Source organism: Crocodylus siamensis, chromosome 1 (assembly GCF_052110815.1).
Source record: "Crocodylus siamensis isolate JL-2025a chromosome 1, ASM5211081v1, whole genome shotgun sequence".
Classification (NCBI taxonomy): domain Eukaryota; kingdom Metazoa; phylum Chordata; order Crocodylia; family Crocodylidae; genus Crocodylus; species Crocodylus siamensis.
Window position 1 is genome coordinate 152216606 of NC_143395.1, and position 12243 is coordinate 152228848.

Here is a 12243-nt window from a genome sequence, read left to right on the forward strand (position 1 = left end):
AATGACTTCCAACATTTATGGAAGCTATGGGCATTTATACACCTACTTTTTTTCCTGTGACATGCTGGAGATCCAATTAATCGAGTCTGCTTCACACGTGAGCTGAGGTGAACTGCACTGTACTGTGTGCAGTTGTATAAGCAGCGAAATGTGCGTTAGGAGGCAGAAAATGGCAGTGGGGTACTTTTGAACTAAAGCACCTCTGAGGTGTTTTCGTTCAAAAGTGTGCCGTTGCCATTTTGTCAGCACTGACGCATGTTTTGCCACTTATACAACTGTAAGCATCACAGCGTCAGGTGCTTCGCAAAGCGCCCGGCATTGCAGCACTTGCATGTGTAAAAATGCCTGATGTTCTTTGTTTTCTGATATAGCTTAGTCCTGTCCACATTCACATGAGCAGAGCAGATGACTTCTCAGTGGCTTAAATATGGATTTAATATGTGGGTAAACAACGCAGAATTAGGCTTTTAGTTATAGCAGATGAAATGTCTTGTGCAGAAATCTGCCACAAGATCTCTGCACCACTTTTAAGCCTCGTAAAAGGTTCCACAACACATCTTACATGGGACTTAACTTCTCTATAGGCCTCGTGCTACCACATACTGCAGGGGTAATTTTCACTAAAGTATTCTGGATCTGTTCTTCCACTGAGTTTATACCAGTTATCCATCCTCTGTCCTTGGTGGCCTTACCCCAAATTTGCATATACGTAAATGTAGCTCAGCATGTCAATCCAGAGCAGAAATTATTTTAACATTTCTATTATAAAAATACCTGTTTGCGAAGCATATTTTACAATTTTGATATTATTACCATCTCAGTATTTACTATATTGTGAATGTGCATTTATTAATGCATGTACATGTGTGTGATGAGCAAAATGGATAGTGTCAACTGATTTTATAATAGTTTCATTCAAATGATTTTTCCTAAATAAGTGGATTTTTTTTAACCATCTCCCATGTTGTGATTGCAGAATGCTGAGGCCTGGAACAATTTATCAACTGCGTATATCAGATTAAAACAGAAGTAAGTACTTCAAAGGGATTAGCGAAAACTGCTTCCAAAATAAATACTTCAGATTTCCTTTCCTCCAGCACTGAACATATTATTCGTATGATGTGGTTTACTCATTAATGCTAGTTCTTTTCCTTTCAGTCCAGTCTCCCTCATGGTCTCCTACAATGATACCAATTAGAAGTCAATCACATTTCATTTCATTTATATACAGAAAATATATTTTAATATTCTTTGTAAAGAAAGCAGTTATTTGAACCCAAAGTTGTTAAATGCTTTAATTCATCACTCACGATATTCTAAGTAAAGACCAATCAAAATTACTCATATAAAAATTGGAAACTAATTGGAATGAAGCCAAAAAAGACCTGTCCATTTTAAAAACAGACTATATATTCAATCTTATATTGATTCATGCTATATTCATCTCAGGAGATTTGAGGGAAAAACAAGCAGTTTATTATTCACATCATGAAAGCAGATGTAGATCCACTTACATAATGGTCTGCTTGTTCTTTTCCTTCCAAATTAACCATTAATATAAGAAGACCTAACTAGAGACAGCTTATTAATTAATTTTGTTTCTTGAGTCATTATTGAATTAATCCTCTTGATAGCTATACCTTTTCAATAACACAATTTTTGCAAGTGCTAAGTATTTAAGAACAATATTACTAAGATAATACTCTATACTTGGACTTTGTCTCTGTTTATCTTATACCAAAAAGAAGGAAACTTGAGAATAAAAAGTATCAAACTCAATGTATTGAAACTGGCTATGTTCCATTTTAAAATCTGATACAAATCTAATACAAGTAAAATTGTATTTGTGTAAAAGTTTAGGAAACAAACTAAAGAGGAGACAGAGAAACAGTGAGTTCACACTAAATGGTAAACGATAAAATAAATTGTAAAGAAATACATTGTAGATGAGGAGATAGAAAGAAAAGACTGAAGGACAGAATGACTACTCAGGCTGAAAAGAGGAATAGAAATAAACATAGAGACCAAGCTTGCTTGACTAAGTGTCCTGTGCAGCAGTTCCTTGCATCTCCATGGAAATGTCTTGAAGGAGCTTCACAATCGATTACAAAAATCAGAGAGATTAAATTAGACAATATCTCATTTATTCATTTTCCCCATTGCATTCAGAAAAATAAAACCCATTCTTTGTCAAGGTGATAATAATACAGTCACTCAGATTTCACTGTTTTCAGTGTTTTCTCCTCCCATCTGACTTATTAACTCTCACTTCCCAACTTCTAAAAGTATGCTGGGGCACTTCATACCAGACACACCCTCTTTATATCCCACCATTTAGAACTGTTATTAACCAAAATGACACTTCCTCTGTCCATTCACAGCATAGAGTATAAGCAGTATTAAGGAATCAGTTCTGCTTTATTTTTTTACTTCATTATTATGACTCCACTTTTGTGATGATATCAGAGAAACACATAAGAAAAACTGTGAAATGTTTGATGCCTGTAAGAAAACTAAGAAGTGTTGGATAAGATTTTTATTCTTCAAGCAGTTGTCCAGTTGCTGTGGATTCATTCTGTTTCCCATACATGTGAGCGTGGGATCTTTTAATCAGTGTATTATATTGGAAACAAAGCCCAACATCCTCACATTCTCCTTACCTGCTGTGAAGACACAATGGGCTGAATTAGCTTCAACTCCCAGTCATTTCTTTCTTATTGCACGAGCAACAAGACACAGCTACAAAGTGTACGTGGATCTCTTCCATGTGTTTTAAACTGTTAGGAAATGATTTTACAATTGAGGCATATGTGTGCAAGAAACAGCTTGCTGTAGGTCTGGCAGAGTAGCTCTTCAAACTAATTATCCATGTGAATACTGATTCTGCTCTGAGTGCATTTGTGCAGCTTCAGAAGTATAATTGTTGCACTATGACCTTAAGTTCTACCTTATTCTAGTAGTTACATTTGTGTATGTTTTTGTAAGATTTTTTATATCATTTTAAAGAGCCAGTGGACAAAAAGAAAAGTAAAAATTAAATTGGGAGAAGAAGATGGCAGGAATCTTAGAGTCGCTTCTTGAAGTTGTTCAAGAATAGTCTCAAACAGTTTCTAAAGGCTGCAAGGGAACAGATCATACATATCAAATGTCTTGAAGGAGATTTGAGTAGTTCTTTTCAGACCTGGCCTTCGCATCTGCTACAGCTGTTGCAGCTTCTTGTGAAAAATCCACACAGGTTTGTCTGCCCTTAACATATTGTTTAGAGAAAGGAACCACATAAAAGATGTTCTTGTAGGCACCATTAAGATAAATACGGATAAATATTATCAAGCTCTACTGGCTAAATATAACTTTCTACAGTGGGAGATTATGCAACAAAGAAACTCCCTCAAAATGTTAGGGCTGAAGTAAATGCTGGTGCCTGAAAAGGCCAGTTGCTGGCAAAGCTGTATAGTCAGCATCTTTAGATGCTTCCAGCACTGTTGTTAGATCAGTAGCTACAGCATGAACTATGTATAGGACATAATGGTTGTACTTCTTGGAAACTGCCAGCTGACTTGAAGGTGTCCAGCCTGTCAAGGTGTTCTTTCACCAGGTCAGCCTTGAGGGATGGTAAGGAATCTCCCTCACCCGGGCCTCTTTGTTCCACAGTGGGCAGGGGTGTCCCATGGGATTGGTGAAAAGCTGATGCGAAGTACCCATTTAGCAAGTTTGCTTTTTCCTGGGCATTGGTTGTCAGTTGTCCCATCTGGTTTAGCAGGCATCCGGTGTTGCCCTTGCTTTTCCTCCAACTCCCCACATATCTGAAAAAGGACTTTTTATTGTCCTTAATATTTATAGGTAGCTGGAGTTCTGTTGCAGCCTTGGCTTTCCGGGTTTGCTCTCTGCAGGTCCAAACCAGACCAGAGTATTCCTCCTTGGTGGTGGTTCCAGTCTTCCATCCTTTGTAGGTCTTCCTTTTAAGACGCAGGAGGTCCGCTAGTTCCCTGGAGAGCCAAGGGGGCTGCTGTGCCCTTTTGCTGCCTTTCCTCCAAAACAGAATAGACTTTCCTCGTGCATCCAGAATTTCTCCCTTGAGGAGCAACCACTCGTCCTGAACTCCCCTCCCCTTTGGGTTGTGGCCCTTTAGGGCCTCACTGACAAGCCTCCTGATCTTGTCAAAGTCAGCTTTCCTGAAGTCGAGGACTTCCGTATTATTGACTGACTTGCCAGCTTTACGGCAGATAGTAAAGGTGATCAGCTTATGGTCACTGTCACCCAGATTCCCTTCAATCATTAGGTTGCTGATTAGGTGGTCCCTGGTTTCCAGTACCAGGTCGAGCGGTGCTTTACCTCTCATCAGGCTATAGACTTCCTGAGTCAGATGGAGGTCATCCACGCATGAGAGAAAGCTTTGCAACTGCTCAGATTTGGCTGAGCGCTCCTCCCACAAGATATCGGGGTAGTTAGTCTCCCATGACAACCATGCACCGGGAGCATGCGGCCTCAGCCAATTCCCTGGCAGACTCCTGGTCAAGGTCTTGACCCTGGGTAGGGGGTCTGTAGTAGACTCCCACCATAGTATCTCCTGTGCTGTGTTCCCCATAGATTTTAATCCAGAGGGTCTCAAGTCCACCATGGGGGCCAATGTTGGCTTGCAGGGACATGTAGCTCTCCTTGACATAGAGAGCTACACCCCTACCCCTTTTGTCCACTTGATCCCTCCTGTACAGGGTGTAGCCATCTATACCTGTGGTCCAGTCATGGGTGGAGTCCCACCAGGTCTCCATTATCCCTATGACATCATAGTTATTTGTGTTTAGCAGGAGGACAAGTTCCCCCTGTTTTTTCCTCAAGGTCCTGTCATTTGTATATAGGCAGGCAAGTGTCCCCTTGGGGGCCCTTGCCTTGTCTACAGTCCCCTTGGGGGCCCTTGTCTTGTCTTTGGTTCACTACCTGGCTCCTCCTTTCCCTCCTTAGCCCGTAGCCCGAGACTGGGAGGATCGATGAGAATACCACCTGCAACCCAAATCTATTCCAACACGGAGGAAAGGCAGCAAGAAGGCACAGCAGTCCCCCTGGCTCTCCAGAGACCTAGCGGACCTACTGTGGCTAAAAAGGAAAGCCCACAAAGGATGGAGGACGGGATTCACCTCCAAGGAGGATTACTCCACGCTGGTCCAGTCCTGCAGGGACCAAACCAGGAAAGCCAAGACTGCAAATGAACTCCAACTAGCTTCAGGCATCAAGGACAACAAAAAGTCCTTTTTCAGATATGTGGGGAGCCGGAGGAAAAGCAAGGGCAATGTTGGACCCCTGCTAAACCAGATGGGACAACTGACGCCCAGGAAAAAGCCAACCTATTAAATAGGTACTTTGCGTCAGTCTTTCATCAGTCACACGGGATGCCCATGCCTGCTATGGGACAGGGAAATCTGGGTGAGGGGAATCCCCTACCCTCCATCAATGCTGACCTCGTGAAGGAACACCTTGAGAAGCTGGATACCTTCAAGTCAGCCAGCCCTGACAACCTGCACCCCAGGGTACTCAAGGAGCTGGCGAGCGTCATAGCCCAGCCCCTGGCACGGATCTTTGAAAACTCCTGGCGCTCTGGTGTAGTGCCCGAAGACTGGAAGAAGGCCAATGTGGTGCCGATCTTCAAGAAAGGGAGGAGAGTGGATCCGGCTAACTACAGGCCCATTAGCCTGACTTCTATCCTGGGGAAGATCTTAGAAAAGTTATTTAAGGAGGCCATCCTTGAGGGACTAGCCCAGGCTAACATTCTAAGGGACAGCCAGCACGGGTTTGTTGCGGGTAGGTCTTGTTTGACCAATCTCATTTCCTTCTACGACCAGGTGACCTATCACCTGGAGGAGGGAGAAGAGATTGATGTCATATATCTTGACTTCAAAAAAGCTTTTGATCTGGTATCCCATGATCACCTCTTGGCCAAACTGGCCAGTTGTGGCCTTGGCTCCACCACTATCCGCTGGCTGGGAAATTGGCTTCGTGGTCGGACCCAGAGGGTTGTGATTGATGGCAGTCACTCATCGTGGTGCCCTGTGACCAGTGGGGTCCCTCAAGGCTCTGTCGTGGGACCCATACTGTTCAACATCTTCATTAACGATGTGGACATTGGAGTCAGGAGTGGACTGGCCAAGTTCGCCGATGACACCAAACTTTGGGGCAAAGCATCCATGCCAGAAGATAGGCGGGTGATCCAGGCTGACCTGGACAAGCTCAGCAAATGGGCAGACGAGAACCTCATGGTGTTTAACACCGAAAAATGCAAGGTTCTCCACCTTGGGAGGAAAAACCTGCAGCACCGTTATAGGCTCGGCAGTGCTACGTTGGTTAGCACTACAGAAGAAAAAGACTTGGGGGTCATCATTGACCACAAGATGAACATGAGCCTCCAATGCGATGCTGCAGCTAGTAAAGCGACCAAAATGCTGGCGTGCATCCATAGATGCTTCTCGAGCAAATCCCGGGACGTCATTCTCCCCTTGTACTCGGCCTTGGAGAGGCCGCAGCTGGAGTACTGCGTCCAGTTTTGGGCTCCACAATTCAAAAAGGATGTGGAGAAGCTTGAGGGAGTCCAGAGGAGAGCCACGCGCATGATCAGAGGTCAGGAAAACAGATCTTACGATGACAGGCTGAGAGCCATGGGACTCTTTGCCTGGAAAAGCGCAGGCTCAGGGGTGATCTGATGGCCACCTATAAGTTTATCAGGGGTGACCACCAGGATCTGGGGGAACGTCTGTTCACCAGAGCGCCCCAAGGGATGACGAGGTTGAACGGTCACAAACTCCTGCAAGACCGTTTCAGGCTGGACATAAGGAAGAATTTCTTTACTGTCCAAGCCCCCAAGGTCTGGAACAGTCTGCCAGCGGAGGTGGTTCAAGCACCTACATTGAACACCTTCAGGAGTAAATTGGATGCTTATCTTGCTGGGATCCTATGACCCCAGCTGACTTCCTGCCCTTTGGGCAGGGGGCTGGACTCGATGATCTCCCGAGGTGCCTTCCAGCCCTAATGTCTATGAAATCTATGAAACCCAGCCCCGTAAGCCCCGCTCCCAAATCCCTGTAGTGCTTCATGATCGGGCTGGGAGCGCTCTGAGCTGTGTCATTAATGCCCACATGGATGAGGAGCATAGGGTAGTGGTCAGTGGGTTGGAGGAGTTCAGGGATCTTCACCACAATGTCTTGGATCTGGGCTCCTGGGAAGCAACAGACTTCCCGGGCTAAGTGGTTGGGGCAGCAGAATGCCCCCTCAGTCCCCCTCAGGAGGGAGTCTCCCAAGACGAACACTTTGCATTTCATCTTAGGGAGACTAGGGGTGGTAGCTACAGTAGAGCCTGTGTTTCCTGCAGGAGCTGGCAACTTAGCAGGCTCTGCTGGGGCTGCAAGAGGTTCATACCTGTTGCAAAGGTCTAGCAGTGGGGGGACCTTGGTGCAGTGGGCCTTGGGGTCCTTGACCACCTTGGTCCAACCCCTGGGATGGACAGCATGGGAAGTCCTTGAGTCCTCCCCGGTCCTGGAAAGCAACCGTGGTCGACCCTTCATCTCCCAGGGGAGAAGGGCCTGGTAGTAGGAGTCAACCTCCTGCTCACAGTCCCTGACAGCATCCAGTCTCTGAACTGCGGCCTGGAGCTACTCCAGCTGGCGCGCCAGAGACCCCAGTAGGAAGCAGACCCAACATGGGGAGGTGGCCATGCTCCCGGGCCCCAGAGCCTGAAAATGCGACAGGCAGCTCCCACAGCCGAGAGCCAGAGGCTCCATCTGCATGGAGCCCAGAACCATGGGCTCCATCTGGGTGGAGGTCTCTGAGGCACCAGAGGGGGAGGCTGCAGACCCTGAAGGGAACCTCAGGGTATGGTGTGTGCCCATCCGTGTCATGCTACTGGAGGCCTGGCTACAGCTGGCACTGTCTACCCTAACGGACTCACGCAGGGCCTTGGGCACGGCTCCATGGGGGGCTGGGCCAAGTAGGAGCGAGGGGGGGGGGGGCGTGACCCTCCTCGGCCTACTCCCAGCTGACTAGGTCCCTCCCTCCACAGGTCCCTGCTTACCTGCGGGCATACCAGGGTTCGTCAGGGGTCCTGGGGTCCCTGCTGGGGTCCCTAGGTTCATGGGGGCACAGTGGGCTTACACCCAAGCATCTCGCACCAGAGCCGAGACATGAATGAGGCTTCTGCTGTTGCCAGGCCCTTTTTAAACTGTGCGCATGTGGAGAAGTGCCGGCTGGAGCCTCGCTGTTCTTGGGAGGCTAAGAGGGGTCCCTCCCCTCCGCTGAAGGAAGGAACAGTTGGGTAACCCCCCAAACCTGGCTCACGCACTGGCAGCTGGGTCGCATTGCTCCCTGGGGGGCTGGGCCAAGTAGGAGCCAGGGCGGGGCGTAACCCTCCTCGGCCCACTCAGCCCGCCCCCAGCTGACTAGGTCCCTCCCTCCACAGGCCCCTGCTTACATGCGGGCAGGCTGGGGCTTGTCTGGGGTCCTAGGGCCCCTAAGCTCACTGGGGCGCAGCAGGCTTACACCCGCACATCTCGCACTGAAGCTGGGACACGAATTAACCGTTTTGAGGATTAAACCAGTTTGAGCATGAAATTAAGGATGGTACTTCCAGGGCTAGGGACAGAAAGTACATATAAACCAATTTAAGTGATCAGGAACCAGGTTATACCTGTAATAGAATAGTGCACCTAAGCCACTTTCAAAATGGCAGAAAGTTGTTTAAGATAAACCTAGATAGATGTAGTATCAGATTTAACTGATTTAGGTCAAACCGGTTTATGGAACTTCTGTCACAGATCCCCTCCCAATTCAACTTAACTAACAGTCCTCCAGTATCTTAGGATATTGTGCAGCCCTGGGCTGTGCTCTCTGCTCCAGCGGGATTCTCCCGGCCCCTCCTCAGCCGGGGGATCAGCCCAGCTCCCAGCTTGAGGCAGGGGGAGTAAAGCCCCCACTGCAGGCTCCCTCTTCTGTGCTGGGCACAGCTCAGATGGAGCTCTGTAGCTGGGGGAGAGGCAGCACTTCCTCCTCAGTCATCCTGCCAGTCGGGGTGGGGGCATGGCCAGGTGATCATTCTGGCTCAGGTAGGAGAAGTGGGACCCCCACTGCAGGCTTCCCCACAGCTGGGAGCCAGGGTGATCACCTGGTTTTGTGTGTGTGTGTGTGTCGGCCAGCTGAAGGAGTGAGGGGGGGAAAAGGACCATTCCCCCACACCTGGCTCTGGACCTCCAGCTGGGCAGTGCCTGGCTGGGGGGAAGGGGAAGCCCACAGTGGAGTCTGTTTTCCTGGCCCCCACTCCCTCCTCAGCCAGACCATCTGCCAAGCAGGGAGTGTGGCTAGGTGACTGGCTCATCTCCAGGGAATGAGAAACACCCCACTGGGGACTTCCCACTTCCCCCCCCCACCGGGGAGACCCCAGACTGAGGAGGGGATGTGGCTAGGGGGACCAGCTTCAGTACAGGGGGAGAGAGGGAGACATCCTACTGGGGGCTTTCCTGATGCTAGAGAGACCCCGCCTGGGGTCTGGTGTGGGGGGTTCCCCCCACACCCTTTTCTCAGCTGGCTGAAGGCTGAAGGGGGTATGGCTGGGGGAATCACACATCTCCTGGCTCTCCGCAGTGGCTGGGAGGCATGCTCCAGTGGTGTCTGGCTCCTGGCATGGGCCACTGCAGGGGTCTGGCTGCTTTCAGGTTTGAAACGTACACCTCAGTTCATTGTCTTATCTGCTCAATCTAGGCAGTTTACAGAAACCCGGAAAGATTGAATTGATTCAGCTTCGGGTTTTTTGGCTGTCTGTACTTTGCCCAGAGGTCTGGGGCTTAAGCTTCTCTTCTTACTACTTTCTGATTCCAAAAGAGAAGCACCCCCTTCTAGGTTTTGGACATTTCAGCAAATTAATTTATTATGACAAGGTTTGGATAATAACACTAGTTCAGGGTTAACCAACTTCTAAGCAGGTGGGGGCTGCATCTTACAGGCCACAGCCCCCAGGGCCTGCACCAGTGCAGGCCATGAGCCCATGGGCTGCATCTCCCCCACCTGCTACGCATGCAGGTGGGCCCTCCTTCCCACCAGGCAGACAAGCAGCCACCTCAGCTCCCTCGCTGCACCATGCTGCAGGCTACCCTGGCACCATGGGCTGGGCTCCGCTGCCCTGCCCTGTCCCGCCCCCTGGGGTAGGAACAGGAAGTGAAAGCTGAAGGTGGAAGGAGGATCCTCGAGTCCCTGACTGGAGCAGCAGTTGGAGTAATAGGAGCAGAAGCTGTATAGGAGCTGGGGGCTGCACATTAATCTCTTATGGGTGACCAGTTGGACAGCCCTGCTGCAATGCATAAATTTGTTCCTAGGTCCTATGAGTACCAGTTATCAAGAACCTGAAGGACGCTTACGTCTATGTAGCAATTCACACTGCTTACAGAAATGTTTGCACGTTGTGTCAGGAGTCGTTGCTGCCAGTTCCGAATTCTGACATTCAGTGTGTCAGGATCCCAAATGGCACTTAAATGTCTTTCAGCGGTAGCAGTTTGTCCAGAGACTAGACGTTCATTTCTGTTCTCAATAACCAGATAATAATAGGATCTCATTCTTGACATTCAAAAAGGTCATCCAAATCCTTGTCAGCCTGGATCTCAGGATCAGTTTAGAAAGCTCCACTTACCTACAAACAACCAGCAGAATTTATGAAGTCAAGGTTTGACTCAGTTCTGCCTTCATCTTAAATCCTCAGGGGAGAATTTGCACAATAACTTGCATCTTTTCAGGTCTCTGCTCCTAGCCAAAGATCTCTATTTCAGCTACTGGATTTCAGGGCAGCATATGTGAGAATTTACTGTTGCCCCATTCGGGAGCAATTAGGATCAGTTTGTTGCCTAATCAGACATAGTAGAGCTGTGGTGCTCAACATGGGGCTTCCCAGAGGTCTGAAAATTAGGCAGCAGGAGAATAGTGGCAATTAATATTGTCACTGCTCTCCCACCACTAAACTTCCCAGTCTGACCTGTGTATTCACCCCATACCACTCATCTGGCCCACAGGGCCAGGTTGGTAGAGCACCAGTGGCCGAGAGCTTCCAGTTAGATATCCCTCTTGTGGAGCTGACATCCCTGTGTTGGTGAACAGATTCCCTTCAGGTGCACTGTGGAAGTCTTTCATCTTCCTTTCCTATTGTAACAGACATAGCCATGCAAGGATTGGGAAGCTTATTTAGAACATGTGTGGACCACCGTGTGCTCCAAGGGAAATCACACTTGTTATGTAAGTGTGTTAAGAGTTAAGAACTATCCATCTACCTTCTGAAATGTGTTTTTTTAGGCAGATTCTGACAGATAAACTGTGATATGTTTTATAAACAGGCAGGAGGTACAAACTTTTTCCTTCTGTGTCAGAAAGCAATTTTCTTGTAAAAATGGTGTATTCATCAATGTGTCAATTTGTCAGGTCCTTCACTTGCCAGGAATTCACAACTATTGGGCATCTCCCACATATTGGGAGTTCTTGGGACAAGACTTAGGTGATATCAATAGCCTTTGCTTGGGCTTATCAATTTTGTTAGTTTTTTTAAATCTAATTCATTTTTTAACATGTCCTCATCATGGATTTAGAAACCATCTTCATATTTCTCTATACCTGTGCCTACAATTAGTGTAGGCCAATTGACTTTGCTTGACAAGACCTGCTTGTTGGTTTCTAATGATGTCTTAAAGGATTCATAGGAAAATGAGACAGATTCATATGGCTGAGTGAAGGTGTTTTTCAACACTCTGGACAGACACACACCCAATTAGACGACTTTTCTCTCTCAGCTGTTTGTGATTACTTGTTATCCAAAAATTCTGCTCTGTCACTCAGCTATATTAAGTTGCATTTGGCAACTGGTTTATGTTCCAGTTTTAGTTTGGTGGTTATTCAGGCTTTTTTCCTCAGTCAAACCATTTTCAAGGCTTAAAAGAGTGGTTCCTTTGTTTTCCTTAGTGACATCTTTCCTGCTTTAGATGCTAATGTGTCTTTAATGGACCCTTTTGAACCTTTATAGTTTTCCTATAAGGACAGCAGTTTGTCACTAGCAGTTAGCTGGGTAGAGTGTATAAATAAGAAGCTTTGATGACACAGTCTCCTTACATATTTTTCCACAAGAAGCTAGTAATGCTTACACCACAGCCATTTTTTTTATTAACAGTTGTTCATTTTCATTCAGCCTAATTTTTATATTTGCCTGTATTTTTTTCTGACTCTTCATGCTCTTGATGT

At 47.2% G+C, this 12243-nt stretch overlaps 1 protein-coding gene across 2 annotated transcripts in view; it reads left to right on the forward strand.

Moving 5' to 3' along the window:
- TTC27 (tetratricopeptide repeat domain 27) overlaps window positions 1-12243 on the forward strand; it is a 221063-nt gene that overhangs the window by 186215 nt on the left and 22605 nt on the right. For both annotated transcript variants that reach the window (XM_090045604.1, XM_090045594.1), the window contains exon 15: window positions 977-1029. In XM_090045604.1, coding sequence (XP_089901730.1) covers window positions 977-1029 — 53 coding nt within the window. The remainder of the gene's footprint in view (window positions 1-976; window positions 1030-12243) is intronic.